Raw genomic sequence first — 27,147 nt, forward strand, 5'->3', positions numbered from 1 at the left:
CCAAACCACAGCCAAACACTCTTTCTCAGTTATGATTGATATGTGGGGTTTAACGTCCCAAAACTCTTGCTCAGTTATAGTGTAGTTCTTTTCGGCAGGGGTGAGTACGCGACTGGCATATGCAACAACTTTCTCTAGGGAAGACTTGTCGCGTTGTAGAAGAACGGCTCTTATACCAAGGCCGCTAGCGTCGGTATGGAGGATAGTCGGTGCGGCTTCGTCAAAGTGGCAGAGCAGAGGTTCAGACGTGAGTGCCCGCTTCAACAGGTCGAATTCCGTTTGACATTCTTGAGACCACAGAAAGGGGACGTTGGAAGCAAGTAGTTGGTGTAATGGAGCAGCAAAAGAAGCGAAGTTCTTGATAAACCGGCGGAAATAGGAGGCGAGGCCAAGGAAACTGCGAAGCTCCTTTGGTTTTTTTGGGAGGCGGAAAATGAAGGACTGCAGAAATCTTGTCAGGGTCGGGCCGGATGCCATCTTTGCTAACGACGTGTCTTAAGACCTTGATAGATTTGCTAGCGAAAGAGCATTTCTTAGTGTTTATTTGAAGCCCGGCACCGGCAAGGCACGTCAAAACTTGATCCAATCGTTCTAGGTGCTCAGGAAACGTTGACTAAAAGATAATAATGTCGTCCAGGTAGCAAAGGCAACTTTTCAATTTCAGGCCGCACAGCACGATATCTATCATGCGCTCAAAAGTCGCGGGTGCGTTGCAGAGCCCGAAAGGCATCACGTTGAATTCATATAGCCCATTGGGGGTTGCGAATACCGTTTTCTCCTTATCGTCTTCATGCATGGGGATCTGCCAGTACCCACAACGCAAGTCGATGCTTGAAAAGAATTCCGCGCCTTGTAGGGAATCAAGGGCGTCGTCAATGCGTGGCATGGGGTACACGTCTTTGCGTGTGATCTTATTGAGCGCCCGGTAGTCCACGCAAAACCGCACAGAGCCATCTTTTTTATGAACCAAAACAATAGGAGACGACCAAGGGCTAGATGAGGGACGGATGACTTCCCGTTTAAGCATGTCCGCAACGTTTTCTTCTATAATTTTTCTTTCAGTTAGAGACACGCGGTAGGGTCGGCGGTGTACGATAGATGTCCCAACAGTTTGAATTCGATGTGCTGTAGTATTAGTGTGGCCCAGCTTAGACGGGCAAATATCGAAAGAATTTCATGTTTCTGTAACAATGCGAGCAGCTTCTGCCTCTGTCAATATGTCAATTCGCTGCTGATAGCGGTGGTAAAAGCGGAGGAAGAAACATGCTCACCGAGGTAAGGTTCTTTGGATGCAATGGCCTGAAGTGGCGTGACAAATACAGGCTCGAAGTCAGCAACACGGGCCACAGTAGTGCCCCGTGGCAGCTAGATCTTCTCCGGTGTAGTGTTGACAATATGTATATTTAGCATCAGCTCGTAACCTCTCACTCAACGAAAAATTGCACCAATGCAGTCACTTTCACTCCGCACGCTTCGCATAACGTCGATTCACGCGGTACGTGGCTTTGCCAATTTTTTTTTCTTCAGAGCTTTCACTATGATAAAGAATGTTTGGTAGTCATCACCCGCCCCGCCGCGGTGGTCTAGTGGCTAAGGTACTCGGCTGCTGACCCGCAGGTCACGGAATCGAATCCCGGCTGCGGCGGCTGCATTTCCGATGGAGGCGGAAATGCTGTAGGCCCGTGTGCTCAGATTCGGGTGCACGTTAAAGAACCCCAGGTGGTCGAAATTTCTGGAGCCCTTCACTACGGCGTCTCTCATGATCATATGGTGGTTTTGGGACGTTAAACTCCACATATCAATCAATCAATCAGCCATCCCCCGTCGTTGCTATGTTTTTTTCACCGTCGTCGGCGTCCATCTACGTCTTCACCCATGTTTCATTCGCACTATACAAGATCTCGTGAGGCTCTCGACTTCATTATGTGACTTTGGCTCATTGAACCATACACGTACATAAAGTTCAAATAATTCATATATAAAAGCAAGCCTGAACGACAAAGGGTCGTACTAACCAACCTTAGGTAAGCAGGGCCCGCTTCAAGGGGTACACGGTATAAACCTAAATCACACTCACGTTGATTTAATATACCGCAGAGTCCCTTGGTCTCAGGCTCAACTTGACGCACTTCCCGATGCGAACAATATAGGATAATAAATAGTAAATGGAATTACAAGATGACTCGGGACATTGTGCGAGCGAGTAGCCAACCACGTACTTTCTCGGTCCATTCTCCTTACGTATTCCGAAGAATAAGAAGACCTTACTTCAATTAATATCGCGTTTACCCTATTTCCTTTGGTTATTGCGAACAGTCGTCGTGGTAGCGTTGAAATTCTGGAGCACGTACCAAAAAAAACAAGCTACATGGGAGACTTCGGATTTGGTTACGTTAGACTAAACAGCGAGAGCGAACTTAGTCAGAATTTTATATATATATATATATATATATATATATATATATATATATATATATATATATATACACACACACGCAACTTCACCCTGTCGGCACAAGTCAGCCGAGAGGGTCAAGAGCAGTTGAAACAAATTTTCGAGTAGTTCCTGGAATACGTTACTGACAGCACAGCTGTGTCTTTTCTCAATTACTTGTTGCTCTGAGTTTGAACGAAAAAAAGACAAAAAAATCACAGCAGATCTACTGACTGAATGATGATGAGTGGGGCGAAGCGCTGGAGGATTTCATCACTATACCGTGGGCCGTCCGTGAATATCGGCCACTACATCATCAAAGACGTGAGAAACACCATATATATTCATACAAAAAATCTATTCTTAAGTGGTAGCCATACATCACGTCTGTTCCCCCTTGATTATAATGGCTTTATGGTCGGTGAAATGGTGGATCGGTGATAGGGCGTAGTGGGATGTATGCAAGGACGAAGCAGTGGGCAGTTTGCAAAGGTGGAACTATAGGTGGTCGCGTACAAACGAAGGATGGACACAGTGGGACACTCTATTGTTCTTTAACGCGAACCTGGAGAAAAAAACACGGCCATCTTGAATTTAATATTGGCTACTTTTCAACAGTATTTGTTTTATTGACGGCTGGTGAAGTGGTGGATTGGTGATGGGGCGTAGTGGGATGTTTGGAAGGACGAAGTAGTGGGCAGTTGGCAAAGGTGGAACTATAGGCGGTCACGTACGCACGTATATACAATGGATGGACAGATCCACGCCTTTAGGAACTTCGCCCATAAAAATTGAGACTGCAGGGAAACGTTGACGATGTGCGGTGTGGAAGCTTACGTTTCTTTTTAAACACGAAAGTGTTTTATGCCAGGCACCAACACGGCTCCGCTTACGTACTTCCGTCACGGAAGTGACCTTCAAAATTATATACTAAAAGTTTGCGAAAAAAACCAGAATTCAAGCAATTCTCGCGCGGTATCGAACCAGGAACATCCCGATTCTCCGCGCGCGGTGGCAATCACTACGTTACGAAGCGTACGTTGTCTGGAATGCTAACGGCAAACCATTTATATACACCCTACATCATTTGGCAGTCCTCAAAGCTTCGAAACTTTCGTGTGTTTTTGTTATCAGTGGCGACATGGCGCGACAATCTCACGTTGGGCGCGCTCCAAAGGTCGTCCCTTCAATGAAGCGCTTCCTACACGGAGTGTGGTTTCTGCTGCGCGCGCGCTTATCAGACTCGTTGCATTCGGGAGAGAACGAAGGTCACTTCGCTCGCTGCCGTGGCCGTTCTCACGAAATGAGCGCGCTGATGAAACACGGCACAAGAAGAATTGTGACAGTTGTTGGCGCTTATTCTGTGTAAACTTGTGCGCTTGTTTCGTGCGTCTTTCTTTCTGTTTAAACAGCACGCTTTATGTGTCGAGCTGTGACAGTTGTTAGTCCGCGTTCGTCCTGTGTATGCTAATTTCGTGCGTACTTTCTGCTTCAGGTGTGCGCTGCAAGTTTCGAGCTTCTTGCTGTTCTTAAAGTCACTTTGGAACGTGTTGCTGTTGCTGAAATAATGCACAATAAGTGCTCAACTACTTCTGTGAAGACACGTTTATTCCATTTAGTGTTATACCGATTCCTATTAAAGTGATCAGCAAAATTTGTTTTCCCTATTTCCTCACGTCACCATGTGTTTTCCACACTTTTTTCCTTCCTTCATAAATGAATAAACCAATTGTTTTGTGCACACAGATCTCTGTACATTACGACTGCCAAACGACAAAAGGGCAGCCTATATATGGCAAAATTCAGGTGTTTTTTTTTTTTTAGATAAAGGCGCCTTTACGGTAATGACTCTATTTGCTCGCTCATGAAGCTGAAATTCTCTACATTGGCGATGCGGTGCGTGTGCATGCATTTTCTTTTGCGAGATAACGCTAGATTATCTAATAACGGCGTGCGAATAGCGACTCTTGAGACCAAATCGGAAAACAAAGACAACGGCACCTGAAGGAAAAAGTATCGAATATCGATTGTATTTGCAAATTATAATGATATGATATCTAAATCCTACAGTAGTTGTATTCTCAACATTAAAACCACAAATGGAGGGCCAGGAACAGCTAAACTAACACTACTCATGCACAGAATCTTTCGGAGAATGTGAATGACCGTTGTATAGTCAGTGAAGACTGGCTTTCATAGCGACGTAGCATGCCGCAGTATACGTGAGGTCTCCTATATATGGCGGTACTATATGCCTGTGGGAACGAAGTTAATTGTACTTTTGCAACAATTTTACGTTTGTTTCGGTGCACTAAAAGTAGCTTAGACTTCAAGGTCTTCTATGATATTTTTATTATTTTATGCGCAATGCTTTATTGTGGACTCTGATAGTACCTGGCATGTGCATGAGAGCAACTATAGAGTCAAATAAATATTACACAATTTGAACATTTCTAAAATTTTTACCAAGGGGCAAAAAACCTCAGAGTGGCAGCGGGAGCCGTGACGGCAACATCACGTGAAGTACCACGTAATAATAATTGTTGAGCTTTTGCGTGTCGAGACCACGATATGATTACGAGGTACGCCGCATTGGAGGGCTCCGTAAGTATACCTGAGATTCTTAAAGGTGCACCTGAATCCAAGTACACGTGCCTCATGCCAACATTTGTGGAGTCCCAAAGCAGTGACGGTCGTGAGATTTGGCGGGAAAAAAAAGGTACCTTTCGATAGGGGTGAGGGAGCACCTCCTCTTTGCACTCTTATATGATAGTACAAAGGGTGAGGTCGCTGTCTCGACAGTTAATTATCAGGGGGCATTCCCAGAGTTCCTTATGGAGGTACCCATTACATTTTTTCCTGATAAGGCGCTACTCACAAACGTCGTCGGCGTCACACATTTTGCTCTATGCAAACGCTTTACGGCGAAAGCTGTGATTGTGGGATGCCGTGTCGACAGAAGGATGCATCCTAACATAAAAACATAACCGTTTATTCAGCTATAGCAGCAACATCGGTCGAGCATCCCAACGCTATGCTTGTCTGAGGAGCGGGGCGATAATAATATTGCGGTCTTGCAGCCTGGTTTTGTAGCCATCACCGGTGACGTATGCCTCTGTTGATGCTGCAGTGGCGCTATTGTTTGCAGCGTGCCGACAAGTTATGCTGAGCTAAATAATAGCGAGGTGGAAGCTGCGCGTGATTGTGCGCAGATTATGTCGCCACAAGATCGCAAGGGCCGATTTTTGGCACCGTATTGTCCGCCGCCACCGGTGTCCGTTTTCCCACGAAATAAGAAAAAAAACTAAATAAATAAAAATACCGAGAATCAAATGGGATTCGACAACAGGGCCATCTGCGTTGCAGCCAAGTAGTCTGAGCTACGCCGGTCCTTGAAACTCCGTTTCGAACTGGCCTTATGCAGGCTTAACGTCGTGATAGAAATCACGTTAACATGTGTAATAAAACGTTTTATAACAGTGCAGTAACAACCAGACGTCACATAATGCGAATTGCGTAACGAGTGCGTCGTCGAATGTTGCAAGCCACTACAAACGCCTCAGGCATCGCCATCAGCCCCAGCAAGGTGCACGTAATGCCTTACAAGTGAGCGGGCATCACGCTTCTCTGCTGAATGACGAATAATGTAGTAATGGACGCTTCTTTACTGCACAAAAAATTTTGATTTATGGCGTAGTGGGTACCATGCAAGTGGGCTTGTAGTCTATTGTTGCCCCAAGAGTGTTTATAAACGGCTCCGCTATTGCGGCTCTTCCATCTTTCGCTGTGACTGCATGTCCTGTGCGTTCCACGCAGGCCTAACGATTTTGTTTTTGTTTTCGTTTATATATATTGATACAAGACTGAAAAGAGTGCCACACGTCTTTTGCAAACTTTAAAATTGAAACACATCACCTTTAGGTCGTCTTTTTTCTATTGAAATTTGACACAGCCTTTCTTGCGAGCACGCTAAGCTCATGCTAGTCGGTCAATCTACCGTGTGATTTTGGTGTCTTCACTCCTTCAGCAGTTTAGCCGATATCTTTAAACCAATTAAAACTATTCATGTTACTGAATGCAATAGTGGATTTTCATTTCGATAATGGAAATTTACGAACATTATTCTCTCGCCCCTATTATTAATTGTTATCGTCACGGTAGGTTCCACGCCGTAAAATTGTTTATTGTTGTTATCATCATCGTCGTCGTAGTTCGAACGCCTTTGCAGACCGTGCGGTGACATTTTCCTGAAAGATGGAACTATATATATAGACTCCTGAGAGACGCGACTATCACGCATGCGGGCTTCCACCACGTTGGGACGGGCGGGCTAAGCCGGACCGCTGCATCGTGTACTCCCAAGACGTTCCGAAGCGGATTCCACTTGTTGAGGCTTCTGATGGCGGAGCTGCACTTGGCTGGTTGATTGATATATTGCGCCTTTACTGGCACAACTCACCATAGGGAATCGGCCATGAAACGAGCGGTGCCTTGCTACACAAAAAAATTGTTCATAACTTCAAAATGGTAAGTAATAGATAGTTTTGAAATCATTTGATTATTTCACAATAAAAAAGAGAAAAAGATAATGTTTTATTGAACATGTTTGATTTTGATAAACTTTAAAATAAAGTTATTTCCATAAATAATAGGAAGATGAGCAATTTTTGAAAAATATGTTTGAATTCGATGAACATATTTACTTGATAAGGGAAAATACTCCCGGCATACGAGATGTTTCTTTGTAAAATAACTTGGCTCAAAAGAACTTGGCTCTACCACCCTCCCCTCCCCTACAAGGGGGATTGACCGCACGGTGCCCTATAACGAAAATTGATGTACTATGCCTCATAAAAAGAATAATCTGAGAAGGACGAAACGTAACGTACACACAAAAACGAAAAGGGCAAAAAGATGCAAGCCCTGCCCTCTGGCTGATTCGCGTACTCTCGTTTTTCGTCTTTCTTGTCATGTGCACCGCAGTTTAAAATGGCGCTGCTATATTCCCTACAATGCATTTGTAAAAACTGCGTCGCTTTTAGAAGTTTTTAGAGGTGTTATTGTCATTGATGTAATCACCACGAAACCAATTCAGCTCCCGTCCTATTACAAATAAATTTCAAGGGTGTCGCCATTATATTGCTTACAAAGAAGAGGAAAAGTAACAAAGCGAGCGTAAGCGGTTTTCTTGGCCTTCTATTTTGGGTCACGCCATTTCCTTGAAGAACAACTACACAACGTTCGACTCTTACGCTGAAATAGGACAGTAACCTGATGTCATAAACCTGATAATCGTTGGTCGACAGCTGAAACCAGCTAGAACTGTGGACGTACTTAACCCACCTTCCGTAGTATCTACGAAAGGGCAATTTAGTGCAAATAAGGTTAAAGGTTGACGTATAATGCCACGACGAGATATTTTGTGCGATGTGCTTTTGTGGTAGTAGCTTTTATTGTTTTTATATATAGGCGTTACAAGTGCGTCTTATCGTACACGTTAAAATCATAGTCGTAAACTAGAGACATTGCAAGCATATGAATGCATCGTTCCGGCGTGCAAGACGGCAGCCGTGACCAGGTGGTGGTGCGGCCTCTGCCACGGTCAAGGCCGCCAGCCAATGCCAAGAAGCGCCGAACGCCGCTATTTTGGTGCCGTCTGCTGACTGCCTCGGCTGTGGTCGCGGGGGCAACGGCCGCCTGCGTGACAGCCTACCAGATGCTGCTTGAACGAGACGCCGAGGAGCCCTGCACCACGGATGCGTGCCGGGGTGACCATTCCCGACTTGCTGCCATCGTGGAACCCAGCAAGGCACCCTGCGATGACTTTTACGGCTTCGTCTGCAGCGGTGCCACCTGGCAACAGGGCGGTGGCGCCATGTTTATTGAAGTGGAGAACGAAAACCTCAGGAGGCTGAACGCCTCGCTCATCGGCTATGCTATCAGCAAATCCGCTCACTCGTTTGGGAGGCTTGCCACGTTCTACGCATCGTGTCACAACGCGTTCACAGGACAGCACGACCTCCGCACGACTATAAGAAGCTTTCTTCGAAACCTCGGCGTATCACTGCGAGAATGGCTTCGGGCCAAGACTCTGGAAGACCTCCTGGATCATGTTGCGTACCTATCCTTGCACCGAAGTATACCGAGTTTCCTGTGGATTCGGATTGAACCGTCGGGCTTAGTATTCGTACAGCCAGCGCTTCCTCTGTCCATAAGGCTCAAAGCCCCCGTGTACAGCGACATTCTGGGACTGCTTCGGAGCTTTGTCAATGCCTTCGAAGAAATCAGAAAGCAGGAAGAGCGGATTTTCGACCTGCACGTAATAAACGTTCGCCTGCATGCGGTTCCAATCACGGATGAATGTATTGTAGTGCATGCCAGACAAGCATTGCGCTTTCTTACAGACCAGGAAATGTTGGTGTGGCTCTCTAAGATCAACAAGTATCTCCCGACAAAATCACGACTTGCACCAGATTCACAGATCGTGATTAGGAACGCCGACTTTTTGGGCAACCTGTCGCGCTTTTTGCAAGTCTCTCATCGGGAAGTGCGAAATCTCTACATTCTCATGACACTGCTTGAGGCTGTTGAATGGGAGTACGCACGCTCAAAGTTTTCCCGCTCCGCGGACGTCGCCTTCGAGACTGTGAAATACTGCGCTGCCATGAGTCAGACACTCATGCCAAAACTCTGGACATCGTTCGTGACCCGGACACTCGTCATCCGTGAAACAAACGCTCGAGCTATCCGAGACGTCGTAGCCACCGTGACGGAGAGGTTTAAGGACGACTTTGCTGCCGTTACGTGGCAGAATGAGGTGGGAAAAGTGAGAACGCTTCAATGGATGAGCGCTATGCGTTGGCGTCTCCCCGACGAAAGAGACTTTGATGAGGAGGCTGCCCGGGCGTCCATCGCTCACGTTCCGGAAATGAGTAGCTCGCACTTCCTGAATGTTGGTTATCTAAGGCTGCTGACAAGCACGGACACCATGGACGAGGACCACGCCGCGGAAAAGCCGGTTGTCACGTACGACTACAACCGTAACACGCTCACAGTAACCGTCGGTGCGCTGGTAAAGCCTCTGTACTACAGCGATGGCGAAATTCAGTTAAACATGGCGTCGCTGGGCTTTGTGGTGGCTTTCCAACTCTGGAACGCAGTCGTGAGGTATGCGACGTGGGAGCAGCAGCCTCCTTCTCCCTCCTTGTGGGTCTTGGAAGGTGATGCGTCCTGTTTCATCAAGGGATATCGCAACCTCTCGGAGGAACCCGTATCATCAGATACATTTATCAAGCTGGAACTACACAACCGTGTAAACGCGCTCAGGACGATCTTGGGTGCTTCGTCTAGATTCCTCGATATGAGCATAAAAAAACCCGCTCCAAAGTGGCCGCAAGTTACGCAGCTGCAGTTCTTCTTCATCCGCTACTGCTCCATGATGTGCACAAAGGAAGTGTCCGGCTTGTACCGTAATCTCTATTGTGACATTCCTGTATCGTCAACAAGCCACTTTAGAAACGCCTTTCAATGTTCGATAAAGGATACCTTAGGCGCTAAGACCTCATGTGGTGTCTCATGATTGCGCCCTTATACATCCTACAGTGATACCAACATTACCATTTGATTTAGTAAAAAGCTTAAAACTATATTAATGTTTTCTATTATTTTATGACAAACTGTTTGCACGAGTTCAGTTTAGTCGTGATTTTCAGCTAAACGATGTTTCGGAATCTCCTTAGCCAAGGATACTATATATAGCACTGTGAAGCTGTCACAGAAGCCTACTGTTGTGCTACTGTTTAGTAACGGTACGTTATCGCTACCTCAAAGTGAAGTGTTATCGTATGATACACTTCGAATTATTGATTAATCCGGATTATCGGACGTTCGGAGTCCAAACGAAGTAGCTTCATCTCTGTCAGATTGTCGAAACGCTTAAAGAATGTGTCATTGAAAATCCTACACGTGGGGCTTACGATGTTTCAAGAGAAACAAATGCAGAAAAGGTGGTTACCTGGGGTGACCACCGTGCTGGAAAGAGTTAATGCACCCGCCGGGGGCACAGGGGAGATAAATACGCTTCGACTGGCCACACGTGGGAGGAACAATTCTTTACAGCATAGGTTTTACATATCCGTATGTTTGTATTGGGTCTTAGAAAATTACATCATGAACCGGCACGCAATGAATCCTCTTCCTCTTCGGCTTGGCTCCCAAGACACGTGCCCTGATTGGCCTAGCGAGGAATGCAATATCTTTGATGGGCGAGAGAACCAGTACAGAGAGTGAAAGAAATAAAGAAGAAAACATAGGCAAAAAAAAAACGGCGAGGCGAGATTCTAGCCCGGGTATACACGATTCGAAGGCGAGAGTTGTAACATTTTTTTATGGTACTTATTCAACACAGGCATGACACTGGCACTCAACTCAATCCATACAGATAAATAATATGTCGATTCTGTTCGTATCCCAACCCAACGACGAACACATAGCATTAAAGAGCTCACATTATTTTCTGGAACGAATACATCAAGTTACGCCCATCTTTAATTAGACACTATAATGGCGGTAAGCATGAACATGTACCGGATGCTGATACCATTCTCGCTGACTTTTCATTTGCTCGTGTGCATCACTTAGCTGAGTGACCATCTTAATGTAGTGGGCTGTTGAGGAAACTACCACCTGTGCGTTTTTCTGCTACTTGTGCGCACGCTATTAAGAGAAAAGAGCAAAGCCTGCAGCATGGCTTACAGCGTATAGTTCCCATCCCCTTGATATACTATACGATACTAGGCTTTGCTGTTATAACGGGCACTCACGTAGCAGAAAAACAGGTGGTAATTTCCTCTATATCCCACTCCCACTTCACACACACACACACATACACTATATATATATATATATATATATATATATATATATATATATATATATATATATATATATATATATATATATATATATATATATATATATATATATATATATATATATATATATCAATGTGATGTCTTCAGCGAATCGCAGGTTACTAGGGTACTCTCCATTAACTTTTATCCGTAACTGTTCCCATTCTAGGCCATTGACTGTAAGCACATGGTAAATAGCATTGGTGAGATTGTATCCCCCGGCCTTACACCCTTCTTGATTGGTATTTTGTCACTTTATTTATGGAGCACTATGGTGGAACTTGATCCCCTGTAGATTTCTTCCAGGATGTTTATATATGCTTCGTCGACACCCGGATTCCACAGTGTCTGCATGACTGATTATATATCTACTGAATCAAATGCCTTCTCGTAATTTATGAAGGCTGGGTTGGCTGTATTCTCAGCATTTCTTTATTATCTGTTTGATAGTATAAGAACGTGGTCGATTGTTGAGTAGCCTGTCCTAAATACTGCTTGTTTCTTTGGTTGATTGAATTCTAATGTTGTAATTCTGATAGCAATTACCTTTGTAAATAGCTTGTATACGACGGAGAGCAAGCTGATCGACCTGTTTTCTTCGAGTCCTTGTCGTCTCCTTTCGTATGTATTAAGATGATGCTAGAATTCTTCCAAGATTCTGGTACTCTTCCCGTAAAGAGACACTTCGTAAACATGGTGGATAGTTTTTCTAACACAATCTTCACTCCGTCTTTTAGAAGATCTGTTGTTATCTGATCCTTACCAGCAGCTTTGCCTCTTTGAAATCCCTCCAAGGCTTTTTGGACTTCTATCTTTACTGGTGGGATGCCATCTGGGTTACTGCTAGTTCTTGTGATGAGGTCGTGGCTGTTGAGATCTCCGCAAAACTTCTCCGTTATTTCAACTATCCCATTCATATTGGTAGTTACTTTGCATTCCTTGTCCTTCGGTGCATATATATATATATATATATATATATATATATATATATATATATATATATATATATATATATGTGTGTGTGTGTGTGTGTGTGTGTGTGTGTGTGTGTGTGTGTGTGTGTGTGTGTGTGTGTGTGTGCGTGTGTGTGTGTGTGTGTGTGTGTGTGTCACAAAACGAGCGCTCAAAAAGGGCGCGCCGCCAAATTTTCGCGACGAAACGCCGGAGTGACGCCGCGAGGTCAACGATAAAAAAAAGAAAACAAACATCCAAAGACTCCCGGGCGCGCGACTCTCTCCCTCGGAAGCGTGGGTTCGCCGACGAACCTCCTCACCCCACATCGGCGCCCGAGCAAGCCCTCGAATGTTCTAGATGGAATGGGGCGGGGTGATGCCGGGTTGAGTCATCCGTCGCGTACGGCCTTCGAGCCGTCTCGCCCTCTCCCCAACCTTCGCTGCGTATCGCGCCGACTAAATGACGAGAACTTTCTGGAATCTCGCGCGGAAGGTATTTAACCGAGCAGCGGAGATGGGAGATCAGGAGAAGACGGAAGTTAGCGCCAGAGCGCGTAGGGATTCCGCCGTGTAGTCGGCGAAGGGTTTGTCCATAGAGACAAAGCAGGAAAAGAAGATGATTTCCACCTGAGGGGTGACGACTCGAGCTACAGGCAAGAGTGTGTGTTTACCGCTATCGAGCGAAGACGCGTGGCAACAGCTGCGTGTGTGAAGCCAACGTGTTTCCGGCGAAGAAGTTTGAAGCTTGTAGAGTGGCCAATTGAAGACGCGAGGTTTCCTGGAAGAGAAACTTCGCCGAGGTTTCCTGGAAGAGAAACTTCGGGGGCAGCGGAACGACAACAACGCTGGTCTTTGAGTGAGTGATTCTCGGAAGAGTATCATCCAGACTTTTGTTCCAAGAACTTTGTACTGAATAGGTTTCCTATCTCTTTAGTCTTTAAGTGTCTTGGTTGTTCAATGCATGCGACTGCATTGTAGTGCGTATTGTTGTCTGTGTCCGTTGTTTCGAGTGAGGCTGATTGTACTTTGTAGTACGTTGTTTGATTGGTTATATATTGTATTCAACGATTGTTGAGTGTGCATATTTGTGTATCGTTTTTATCTGCCATTATTGAGAATATAATTTTGTTTTGCTTATCAACTCTCGGCTCTGACTTGTTCTTTGGGCCACAGCCGGCGTCCGCTGGCGCGCCAAAAAGGACCACTTCTAAATTGTCCACGCTTTCGTGGTGCGGTTCGGGGGGCCGATACTTCGGCCCTTGGAATTAGCCCGGCGATTGCCTCCCGAATTAACGGGATGTGTGACATGGAATAAAGGCTTTAGCACTGTATATATTCACTAACGTTTCGTCTGGTGTAGTACAATGACGTAGGTTTTCCTATAAGCACGCCTAAACGAGATACGTTCGCGGGGGCTATCAATACGAAGATTGGCAAATAAAAACACGGTCACTCACATGCAACATAGATCCATGCACGCACAATGGTTACACGTGGCAGTAAAGTCAGATTAAAAATAGTAAGATAGATTACACACACAGTTGATATGCAATTACACAGTAGTGATGTGGCAGTAATAATAAATATAATGAGGCAAAAAGGGGGGGGGGAGATGACGTAACAGATACGCTTAATCTAACTTTTTGTAGTAACGTAGTCACATGCTAGCGTTATACTGAAAACAGTTAATCAGCACACGCCACTAAGATCTTATCTTGAAATCAATTGTTCTCTTTCTTTTTAGCTTCCCCTCAACCGCACTTCAAAGACGTTAAGGTTAATACAGCAACACGCTTAAGAAGAAGTCGGAAGAAAAATTGGAAATACACCGCACAGATTAATTGATTGATTGATATGTGGGGTTTAACGTCCCAGAACCACCATATGATTATGAGAGACGCCGTAGTGGAGGGCTCCGGAAATTTAGACCACCTGGGGTTCTTTAACGTGCATCCAAATCTGAGCACACGGGCCTACAACATTTCCGCCTCCATCGGAAATGCAGCCGCCGCAGCTGGGATTCGATCCCGCGACCTACGGGTCAGCAGCCGAGTACCTTAGCCACTAGACCGCCGCGGCGGGGCCACAGCACAGACAGTGATCAAGATATAATGCAGTACGTCAACACGTAGTCTGGTACAATAGATATGGCAGGTGATGGTGGGCGATTATGAAAATAAACTTATAGGAAACATGCACGATATTAGAAACGAAGCTGCATATCCTAAGAAAGACCAGATTTTGACTGATTGTGCTTAGTGGGAACGTTCGTAAGTGTGTCTGTGCTTTCGTTAATACCAAATATGACGGTGTTAAACTTGAAGATTAGGTAAGACTCGCGACCTTCCCGATCGTGATGCGAACGAAAGCCTGACTCAAGTATAGTGGCCCGAATATTTTCAAAAGAATGTCCTGGTAACCGAATGTGTTTTGATAATGGTATAGCTAGAAGGCTTATTGGTATGCAATTTATGGTTACTGAAGCGCACTCGAAATGAAGTTTCCGTGTGTCCAATCTACTGTTCTTTGTAGACGGTACATTCAAGCATGTATATATATATATATATATATATATATATATATATATATATATATATATATATATATATATATATATATATATATATATATATATATATATATATATATATATATTGTGGTAAAGCCTTTGAACAGTGGGTCATCTTCTTCAGCGCCTTCTAGTGGGTCGCCCTTTTCTTAAGAAGAAGAGCAGCTCGTGCAGAGAGTCGATCCCCGCATTGACTGTCGCTGTCGTGAATCATCGCTGAGTGTCCGTCAATAAACCGCTTAACAATTTGGTGGAGAGTGCTGTGCCCTTCAAACACCTTCGGTCAGCATTCGATGCCCTTGGAGCTTCGATCCCGTACCGTGCCTCCAACCATGTACCAAGACGCCGCCCAGCAAACGCTTCCTCCTACACCGACGCCATGTCCCGGTGTCCCCCGCATCCGCGACCCTCCTGTCTTCACCGGCGCGAATGGCACTGACGTCGAGGACTGGCTTGCCATGTACGAACGTGTGAGCGTCCCCAATCATTGGGATGAGGCAGCTAAACTCGGCAACCTGTTCTTCTACCTTGCGGGTGTGGCCGGAATGTGGTACAATAACCACGCATCTGATTTCCGACTTGGTCCGCTTGTAAAACCGCTGTCGTCGACGTGTTCGGCCGCCCTGCCGTTCGTAAGCTGCAAGCTGAACAGCGTTTACGTGAACGAGCCCAGCAGACCGGTGAGTCCTTCACAAGTTATATCGAGGACATCCTTGACTTGTGCAAGAAGGTCGACCTGAACATGTCAGAGGCTGACAAAATCACGCATGTTCTAAAAGGCATCGCCGACGATGCCTTCACCATGCTCCTGGCAAAGAACCCCCGCACTGTGGCAGAAGTCATCATGTTATGCCAAAGTTACGACGAGCTGCGGTGGCAGCGCTTGATGACCCGTCGCCCGCCACCACGTGATGCTGATCTCTCAGCCTTGTCAGCAGTTCCAGACCACGCAACCTTGCTCGCCGAAATCAAGTCGTTCGTGCGTGAGGAAGTTGCCCGCCAGGTCTCTCTACTGGCTTTTGCTTCCCCACAACAAGCTCAACAGCCATCAAGTACACTTCCACCTCCGCTCCGCCGAGCCATTCAGCAGGAAATCGCCGAGGTCGTCCCTGAATACCACCAGCCACCTCCTGCATCTATGCCACTCAGCTACGCCCAAGTTGTTGCCAGGCCGCCCCACCGATTTCTGTCACTGTTCCGCTAAATTACACCGAAACCGTCGCGAGGCCCCAGGCCTTTGGAGAACCTGTCTCGCCTACATACGCCGGCGTCACCCACGTGCCCCGAGTGCCGCCTACCATGAACTCATATCAGCAGCCGGCTCGCCAATCACGTTCTGCGACATGGATGCGACCAGCAAACCAATGGCGCACTGCTGATAATCGCCCCATCTGCTTTGCTTGCGGTTGCGTCGGTCATGTGGCACGATATTGCAATCGTGTGCAGCAACCGCAGGTCGCCTCCAACTTTCCCAGCCAGTCAAGCCGCTCTTATGACCAACCGCCGCCTATGTCACCGTCGTCCCGCCCCGTTCCGTCTACCCGCCGTTCACCATCTCCACGACGTCGCTCACTGTCACCGATGCGGCCACGTCCACTCGAGGGCGACCAGGAAAACTAGTCGTCGCAGTCCACGAGGCAAGGGCTGCGACGCTGTCGAACTGCGGAAGCCCTCAGGAAAGCCCGTCGAACGTGATAGACGTGCTTGTGGATGGCGTTCGTGCATCTGCCCTTGTAGATACTGGAGCCGCCGTATCCGTGATGGACGAAAAACTTTGCCGATTACTGCGCAAAGTGACCACGTCGCTTTGCGGGCTCTCCCTCCGTACAGCCAGCGCCCAAAGCATTCACCCTACAACGATGTGCACAGCCCACCTTATGATTCAGGACGTGATATATGCGGTCGAATTCATCATAATTTCTTCATGCTCTCACGACGTCATCCTAGGATGGGATTTTCTCTCCCGCCACGACGCCGTCATTCATTGCGCACCAGCAGAAATAGAACTCGCGCCATTCTCTTCTTTGACGCTGGCCGACAGTCCATCCGCTGCAAGCAAGTTACTCGTCAGAGACGACACTCAAGTGCCTGCAAACTCGTCTGTTGCGGTGTCGCTCTACTGCGCAAGCCTTTCTGACACCGCTGCACTCCTCTCGCCATCTCATCGAGTTTTCATAAGAAAAAGCTTGCTGGTTCCTTTCGCGACCGTGCAACTCACTCACGGCAGCACCACTATTTTTGTTGTGAACTCATCTCCGTACAGCGTTACGTTGGTGCGAGGAGAATGTCTCGGCAGCGTGGAACCCATCGAAGACGCGCAAGTTATGGATGAACCCGATGACATGCACTGCCCAAGTTCCTGTACGCTTGGTGCTGTTTCGACATCTGCTTCATCATCCGATGATATATTCGGTCCCTGCATACCCGACGACCTTACGCAGGGCCAGCGTTCCCAGCTTTTGGGCCTGTTGGAAGAATTCCGCTCTTCTTTCGATGTCGCTCAACCTTCTCTCGGCCGCACATCCACCGTTACGCATCGCATCGACACAGGCGCACAGCCACCGCTGCGGCAACGTCCATATCGCGTATCTCCCACAGAACGCCGTGTAATCAACGAGCAAGTCGACGACATGCTTCGCCGCGATGTTATTCGCCCCTCTAGCAGCCCCTGGGCATCTCCTGTCGTTCTCGTCACGAAGAAGGATGGTTCTGTGCGGTTCTGTGTGGACTACCGACGCCTCAACAAGATTACTCGTAAGGACGTGTATCCACTACCGCGGGTAGATGACGCGATCGACAGCCTGCAAGGAGCAGAATTCTTTTCATCCCTCGATTTGCGCTCAGAGTACTGGCAAGTACCTATGGCTGAGGACGCTCGACCAAAGACCGCTTTTGTCACCCCTGACGGCTTGTACGAGTTTAACGTTATGCCGTTTCGGCTGTGCAATGCGCCCGCCACCTTTGAGTGCATGATGGATACAGTTCTGCGTGACCTGAAATGGCACACGTGCCTGTGCTACCTCGATGACGTCGTCGTTTTCGCTCCTGACTTCTCGACGCACCTTCAACGCCTTCGGCATGTTTTAACGCGTCTGAGAAACGCCAGTCTGCAACTGAACCTAAAGAAGTGCCAATTTGCAGCTCGGCAGCTGACAATACTCGGCTACGTCGTCTCCAAGGACGGAATTCTCCCTGATCCAACCAAGCTTCGGGCCGTGACCGAGTTCCCCAAGCCGACATCCGTGAAGGAACTGCGCAGTTTCGTAGGACTGTGTTCCTACTTTCGGCGCTTCATTCGAAACTTCGCGACTATCATATCGCCGCTGACGAAGCTTCTCGGAAGTAACGGGCCTCTCCATTAGTGGTCATCACAGTGCGACGACGCTTTCAGAACACTTCGTCGTTTGTTGACGTCGCCTCCCATACTCCGCCACTACGACCCTACGGCCCCTACAGAGGTACACACGGATGCCAGTGGTGTCGGCCTCGGCGCTGTCCTTGCGCAGCGCAAACCAGGGTTCCCGGAATATGTCGTGGCGTACGCGAGCCGTACGCTTACTAAAGCCGAGACTAATTACACAGTCACCGAGAAAGAATGTTTGGCAATCGTCTGGGCCCTCGCAAAGTTCCGACCTTATTTGTATGGTCGCCCATTTGATGTCGTCACCGACCACCACGCACTATGCTGGTTGTCGTCATTGAAAGATCCCTCAGGCCGTCTCGCCCGGTGGGCACTTCGCCTGCAAGACTATGACATCCGCGTGCTGTACCGCAATGGAAGGCAACATGCTGACGCCGACGCCCTGTCGCGCTCTCCCTTGCCTGACGACAATGCCAACAACTCAGTGTCTCACCTTGCCATTTCTTCGATTAGCATTCATGCCATTGCTACTGAACAGCGCAAGGATCAATGGATTGCCTCACTGATAGACTTGCTGACTGATCCATCCACTCCATTCACTCGCGCGTTGCGTCGTCAAGCCCACCATTTCGCCGTTCGCGACGACCTCCTCCATCGACGCAATTACAACGGTGATGGCCGCCAGTGGCTACTAGTCATACCTCGCAGTCTGCGCTCTGACATATGCGAATTCTTTCATTCTGATCCGCAGTGTGCGCACTCCGGGGTATCGAAGACTTACCACCGCATTCGCCAACGGTACTTTTGGCGTGGCATGTACCGCTACGTGCAGAAATTCGTTCGCTCCTGCATAGAATGTCAGCGCCGCAAAACTTCAACGCACCTGTCGCCGGTAGGTCTGCAACCTCTACCTTGCCCTGCCAGGCCGTTTGGGCGCGTTGGCATCGATTTGTATGGGCCAATTCCACTAACGTCGGCTGGTAACCGCCGGGCCATTGTCGCTGTGGACCACCTCACGCGATACGCCGAAACGGCCGCTCTTCCCACGGCTACAGCGAGCGATGTGGCTTCCTTTCTGCTCCAACGATTCATTCTGCGACACGGCCCACCCCAGGAACTGCTCAGTGACCGAGGCCGTGTCTTCCTGTCTGAAGTCGTTCAAGCCATTCTCAAAGAGTGCAACGTTGTTCACCGCAAAACTGCTGCTTACCACCCGCAGACGAATGGCCTCACAGAACGCTTCAACCGTACGCTGGGCGACATGCTCTCCAAATACGTCGCCGCCGATCACACAAATTGGGATTCCATTCTACCCTTCGTCACCTACGCATATAATACCGCCCCTCAGAGCACTACTGGCTTTTCACCTTTCTTTTTATTATATGGAAGGCACCCGTCACACACCATCGACACGATACTTCCGTACAGGCCAGATCCGTCTGAGTGGGCACCTATTTCTGCTACAGCCAAGCTTGCTGAAGAATGTCGAGAGCTTGCAAAGACCTTCACTGCGCATGATCAAGAGCGGCAAAAAAGCATTCGCGCTGACGCCAGTACTACTGCGCCCACATTCCTCCCTGGAGCGCTCGTCTGGCTCTCGATCCCTACTACTGCAACTGGCCTATCTTCAAAACTATTGCCTAAATACGAAGGTCCCTACCGTGTCGTCAAATGCACTTCCCCAGTCAACTACTTGATTGAACCCATCGAACAATCTTCGGACATGCGTCGTCGAGGACGCGACATTGTTAACGTGGAGCGCCTCAAGGCCTACCATGATCCGCTCATTGTAACCAGCTGTTAGGTCGCCAGGCGGCTCCCTTTTCGTACCCGGGGTAGTTGTGGTAAAGCCTTTGAACAGTGGGTCATCCTCTTCAGCGCCTTCTAGTGGGTCGCCCTTTTCTTAAGAAGAAGAGCAGCTCGTGCAGAGAGTCGATCCCCGCATTGACTGTCGCTGTCGTGAATCATCGCTGAGTGTCCGTCAATAAACCGCTTAACAATATATATAATATATATATATATATATATATATATATATATATATATATATATATCACGAACTATCAGAATATAAACGAACCTGGAATGTTAAGGGTGGAGTCTGAAAACGTGCTAATGCCTTTCTGTGTCGTTTTCATGCACGCACACTTTGCAACGTGCTTTGTTGCAAGGTGCACAGCCAGTTATTTTGTGCTCATTTACTTTTGATGAAGTGAATAAATCCCGGAGATTCTTAGATCGTTGTATAGCACGTGAGGTGGTTCAGGGGAAATACTCTTTAGACGTTCACTTTGCGCAAGGATATTATAATGGCGTTTGAATATGGAATGTACCTTTGGTGCTGAGGCTGAGTGCGTTAGTATAAGATTGGTGCTATTATGTTTTTAGGCCAAACCTTTTTCGCTCAGGATTTCCTTTCTATCTAATTTATCATCTCTATCTATGGCGGCATCAATTAAAGCCGATGGATACTTTCGCTTTGTGAGAGAAGTTTCAAGCTGTTCGCAATTAGCAACGAAATCTTCACGGTTGGAGCACAGTCGTTTAAAGCGGTTGGCCTGGCTGTAAGGAATCGCGGCCTTGCAATGCAAAAAGAAGTGTATACTTCAGTATACAATTTTTTTAGTCTTGATTAACAAGGGTCTCGTACTGGCAGACTTAGTGCCTTTAGATTGTATACGAGGGACTATTGGTCAGCAGCCAGCTCAGTACACGTTCAGGTGCTACGTGATGCCAAACAGGCTCATAAAGATTGTACCACACTCACCACAATGTATACTTAAGTGTACACTTCTCTTCCCCTTGATTAACGAGGGTCTCGTACTAGCAGACTTAGTGTCTTTAGGTTGTATACGAAGGACTATCGGTCAGCAACCAGCTCGGTACAAGTTCAGGTGGTACGTGACGCCAAACAGGCTCATAAAGAGTGTACCACACTCGCCACCATGACTACTGGGGGCACTGACTGACACTTCCAAGTTTAAATTCACATATATACCCAATAAAATGGCTGGGGGATAGCCACCGTGGTAGCTCAGTGGTAGAGCATCGAACACGTTGTTCGAAGGTTGCCGTCGCAGGTTCCATTCCTTCTCCGGCAAGTTATCTTTTCAGCTACTTTTCTTTCTTCACATTTACATTACAATTCGTTCTCACAACTTCCCCTACACTTTCCTTGGCACTATTGTGTGTTAGATTATATATATATATATATATATATATATATACATATAGAAAAAGGAGTAATTCACACACAACGAACGTTTCAGCACAGTTTAGTCCGACGTTTCGACCGTGGGACCGGTCTTCGTCTGGGAATACAGGGCATAAAATTCGCGCGCTTATATATGTCAATATTCGAGACCCCCCCAAAAAAACACACATGCTCTTGTGTAATGAACAAGGCTCATCTGTATCAGCACAAAAACGGTTTTCAGTGATCAAAAATATATATCTATACAGCACTGTGTGATGTCACCATTTGTAAGTCATTGGCAGCTGATACGGCTTTGCGGGATACACGTGTGCATCGCGACATTACGGATGTCAAAGCTCTTTTCTTACAATAATGGTTCGCGTGTAAGATATACGCGTTGCCGATGATAAATAATTCTATTATATATATGTAAGAATCGCTGTTTCTGTATACATTATCAGCACAGCGCACTCTCTGATAAAGAAGCAGACTAGCGTACACTTGTTATATTGTTGACCAATAAGCTTACGTGGAAGGAAGACACGTCAATGTGCCTGCATCCTCATTGATACCATCTGCTACAGTATTGAACTTGAATATCAGGTATGATTCCCGGAGTTCACGATCATGGTTTGAGCGGAAACCAGATTCAAGAATGGTCGCTTTCATTTGATCGAAAGAGTGGCCCGGCATGCGAACGTGTCGTGATAGCGGTAGATGAGGGAATATATTTACATGGGATTTGTGGTTATTAAAGCGTATTCTGAATGGAGTTTCAGTATGACCAATATATTGTTTCAAACAGGCACTACATTCCAACATGTATACGGCATTATAAGTGTCGCAGTCGAAGCTACCACGAATCTTTAATTTAAAGTCCGAAGACGTGCTCGCGGCGTTTTGCGTGGTTTGCATGTGCACACACACTTTGCACCGTGGTTTGTTACAAGGTGCACAGCCACTCTCTTTACGGGTACCAATTTTAGATGACGTTAACATGTCGTGAAGGTTTTTTGACCGTCGGTAAACAACACGAGGCGGAACAGAAAAAATTTTTTTGAGATTATCACTTTCGGTTAAGATGTTGTGGTGCCGTTTCAATATAGCAGATACTTTAGGAGCTGATGATGAAAATGTCAGAACAAGGTTAGTTTGAGCAGAGCTATCGTTCCCGTCCTTTCCTTTCAGAATCTCGGTGCGGTTGAGTTGGTCAGCTCGAGTTATGGCATCGTCTATTAGTTTTTCCGGGTATTTTCTTTTTACTAGAGAACTTTTGAGCCTATTACAATTTTCAATGAAATCTGTACGGTCAGAGCACAACCGTTTAAAGCGGTGAGCCTGGCTATAGGGAATTCCTGTTTTGCAATGCCGGGGGTGGCTACTCTGAAAATGCAGGAGTTGATGTCGGTCAGTAGGCTTGCGGAACAGCTTCGTAGCAAGTTGTCCTTCGGAAATGGTGACTGTGACATCGAGAAAATTTACAGAAGTGCGCGAAAATTGGTGCGAGAACTTAATAGACGGATGGAAATTATTAAACTTTTGAATGAAACCAAGCAGACTTGCTTCATCGTGTGTCCAGACAAGAAAAATATCGTCAATGAAGCGCCTATAGTAGAGAGGTTGAAGCATGTTTTTACCTAAAAATTCGCATTCCAGAATGCCCATAAAAATGTTAGCGTAGTTAGGGCCTACTTTCGTACCCATTGAGGTGCCGTTGGCTTGTACATAGTGAATGTTGTTAAACTCAAAATTGTTTAATTCAAGGATAAGTTTCAAAAGAGTACCAAGCGCTTCTTTATCAATAGGTTTATCTAAAGGGGAATTTTCATAGGCCTTTATTACTGCAGAAATACCATCTTTATGCGGTATGTTGGTGTATAGTGATGCTACGTCCAGCGTTACTAACATTGAACCAGATGGAACATGAAGATCTACAATTTCTTGAAGGAAATGGTTGGTGTCTTTGATGAATGACGGAAATGTGGCTGGAATCTTGTTTATGAGGGAGTCAACGTAACGAGATAAATTTTCGGTAACGGTGCCGATTCCGGAAATGATGGGGCGGCCGGGATTATTCTGCTTGTGAATTTTAGGAAGCATATAAAATCTTCCCGCTACGGGACTGAGTGGTACCAAAGAGCGGACTGTCTTTTCATCTAATTTACCATGTTCTAGTAAAGACGTAAGTGCGTCCTTAAGCTTAGATTTAAATTCGCTGGTAGGATCGGAGGGCAAAGCTTTGTAAAAAGTGGCATCTGAAAGTTGCCTCTCGGCCTCGCTTATATAATCAACCGCGTTGAGAATTACAATGGCCCCCCCTTTATCGGCTGGTTTGATGACGATGTCATGGTTTGTCGACAACTGTTCGAGAGCAACCTTCTCTTTTTTGGACAAATTGTGGCGGTAAGGCGCAGTTTTCTTATAGGCAGCGAAAATGTCGCGTTGTACAGCGTTTATGTAAATGTCAAGACATCTGTCGCGATGTGGTGGGGGTGTCCATTGTTTATATGTCGGTAGTGCAGGTCTGGTTTCATTCGGGCTTCGGCGGTCATGATAGTATTCTCTCAGACGCAAATTACGGGAAAAGTTGTGTAGATCCTTCAGAAGTTGAAACTCGTTGAAGCCACCTGAAGCGGGGCAAAAGTTGAGGCCCTTTGACAGAGCACCCATTTGTTCGTTGGAAAGAACTATGTTTGAAAGGTTTACAACGCTGCTATCTATTTGAGAAGACTGGTCTTTCGAATCATTCGAACGTGTTGCGGCGCGTTTGGTCACCTCAAATTTGCGTTCGTGCCTACATAAACCATCACGTAGAAACTTCTTCTGTTTAGTTGTGTTTAACTTGTTCCTCTTACGTTCTTCATAGGCAATTAAACATTCAGACTCATGCACTGCTAGCTTCTTTAACAGGCGAGCTTCTGTATGCTGAAGGTCTTGCGTGCAAGATTTATAATGGTCAATAATTATGGGTATGAGATCTAAGGACGCTTTACTTAACACTTCTTGCCATTTGGTTTTGTTAGAGGCCGAAAGTTCAGAAGTAGCTGGTTTAAATCTTATCTGTAAACCTTTCGGGACCACCGAAGCATTCAAGTAGCTCGTAAGTGAGAATACGTGTAGCTCGGAACGAACCCTTTTCTCAATAATTTTCCTAGCTTCTAAAAACTCTCGCGAAGGAAGACTTGAAACATTGCCTTTAAGCGCAGGCGCCTGCCGTCAGTCGGTGGCACTCCCTCGACCGGCGTTCCGGCGGGTAGGGTAGCGATGACCCGTGGTGGCGGGAGCCTCAGTTCGGTTTTGCCGAGTTGTGTCTTGGCTTGAAGAACCGGAGTTGTGTGTAGCACCCGCAGGGGACGTTTGTTGGCGTCTCCTGGGGGACGTCGGCGTAGATCGTTCTGGGGGTTCGCAAGGTGGGCAGTCACGCCATGATGATGTAGTTCCTAGGAAACGTTTGCAGCAGAGTTCGCGAATGTGGCTGGCGATGATGGCAACACCTTCGAAGCTTAGATGAAGACCATCAGCTGCCAACACACGTGTCAGGGGCAGCCAGTGGAGACCATGATCGACGAAAAAAACTTTCTTGGAGCGCCTACAGTAGTTGTGCAGCAGTCGGTTGAAGTACGTGGCTTCCATATTGCACCGGTAAACAAATGAAAGGTTGCCGTTGCCATTACGGCGGTTAGGGCAGCGTGGAAGAACGAGTGTTGCGTAAATCCTTGAAATGTGAGGCTTGGCGTTCATAACGTGCTCCAGCAGGGATCGGTATCTTCTGAATGCTACAGCAGCATTTGTTGAAGCGATGTCGTTGGTACCAATGTGGAGAACGAGGGCGGTTGCGGATTCTGGCACAAAGTGAAGTAAAGACCGCACGTCGGAGATATGCGCACCCACTTGAGAGATGAAAGCGGGAGTCCCTCTTGAACATGGGTCGAAATGCTGGTGGACGTACTTGGTCTGAGAATCACCAATGACGACTGTAGAAATTTCTTCTTGGGGATACTTTAAAATGATGTGCTTTGACGTTGTCGTGACAAGAGCCATTGCGGGTAAGTAGAAGGGATTATAGGAAGTATCACGCAGGCTCTGATAGTATAGAAAAAGGAGTAATTCACACACAACGAACGTTTCAGCACAGTTTAGTCCGACGTTTCGACCGTGGGACCGGTCTTCGTCTGGGAATACAGGGCATAAAATTCGCGCGCTTATATATGTCAATATTCGAGACCCCCCCAAAAAAACACACATGCTCTTGTGTAATGAACAAGGCTCATCTGTATCAGCACAAAAACGGTTTTCAGTGATCAAAAATATATATCTATACAGCACTGTGTGATGTCACCATTTGTAAGTCATTGGCAGCTGATACGGCTTTGCGGGATACACGTGTGCATCGCGACATTACGGATGTCAAAGCTCTTTTCTTACAATAATGGTTCGCGTGTAAGATATACGCGTTGCCGATGATAAATAATTCTATTATATATATGTAAGAATCGCTGTTTCTGTATACATTATCAGCACAGCGCACTCTCTGATAAAGAAGCAGACTAGCGTACACTTGTTATATTGTTGACCAATAAGCTTACGTGGAAGGAAGACACGTCAATGTGCCTGCATCCTCATTGATACCATCTGCTACAGTATTGAACTTGAATATCAGGTATGATTCCCGGAGTTCACGATCATGGTTTGAGCGGAAACCAGATTCAAGAATGGTCGCTTTCATTTGATCGAAAGAGTGGCCCGGCATGCGAACGTGTCGTGATAGCGGTAGATGAGGGAATATATTTACATGGGATTTGTGGTTATTAAAGCGTATTCTGAATGGAGTTTCAGTATGACCAATATATTGTTTCAAACAGGCACTACATTCCAACATGTATACGGCATTATAAGTGTCGCAGTCGAAGCTACCACGAATCTTTAATTTAAAGTCCGAAGACGTGCTCGCGGCGTTTTGCGTGGTTTGCATGTGCACACACACTTTGCACCGTGGTTTGTTACAAGGTGCACAGCCACTCTCTTTACGGGTACCAATTTTAGATGACGTTAACATGTCGTGAAGGTTTTTTGACCGTCGGTAAACAACACGAGGCGGAACAGAAAAAATTTTTTTGAGATTATCACTTTCGGTTAAGATGTTGTGGTGCCGTTTCAATATAGCAGATACTTTAGGAGCTGATGATGAAAATGTCAGAACAAGGTTAGTTTGAGCAGAGCTATCGTTCCCGTCCTTTCCTTTCAGAATCTCGGTGCGGTTGAGTTGGTCAGCTCGAGTTATGGCATCGTCTATTAGTTTTTCCGGGTATTTTCTTTTTACTAGAGAACTTTTGAGCCTATTACAATTTTCAATGAAATCTGTACGGTCAGAGCACAACCGTTTAAAGCGGTGAGCCTGGCTATAGGGAATTCCTGTTTTGCAATGCCGGGGGTGGCTACTCTGAAAATGCAGGAGTTGATGTCGGTCAGTAGGCTTGCGGAACAGCTTCGTAGCAAGTTGTCCTTCGGAAATGGTGACTGTGACATCGAGAAAATTTACAGAAGTGCGCGAAAATTGGTGCGAGAACTTAATAGACGGATGGAAATTATTAAACTTTTGAATGAAACCAAGCAGACTTGCTTCATCGTGTGTCCAGACAAGAAAAATATCGTCAATGAAGCGCCTATAGTAGAGAGGTTGAAGCATGTTTTTACCTAAAAATTCGCATTCCAGAATGCCCAT

General features: G+C 46.5%; 1 protein-coding gene across 1 annotated transcript; it reads left to right on the forward strand.

The window, feature by feature from the left end:
• Positions 1 to 7,973: 7,973 nt before the first annotated feature.
• On the forward strand, positions 7,974 to 10,013 carry LOC119176869 (membrane metallo-endopeptidase-like 1). The gene has a single exon (XM_037428214.2). It carries the CDS (start codon positions 7,974 to 7,976, stop codon positions 10,011 to 10,013), a length of 2,040 nt encoding a protein of 679 aa, XP_037284111.2.
• Positions 10,014 to 27,147: the final 17,134 nt, after the last annotated feature.

The sequence above is a fragment of the Rhipicephalus microplus genome, chromosome X, assembly GCF_043290135.1.
Source record: "Rhipicephalus microplus isolate Deutch F79 chromosome X, USDA_Rmic, whole genome shotgun sequence".
Classification (NCBI taxonomy): domain Eukaryota; kingdom Metazoa; phylum Arthropoda; class Arachnida; order Ixodida; family Ixodidae; genus Rhipicephalus; species Rhipicephalus microplus.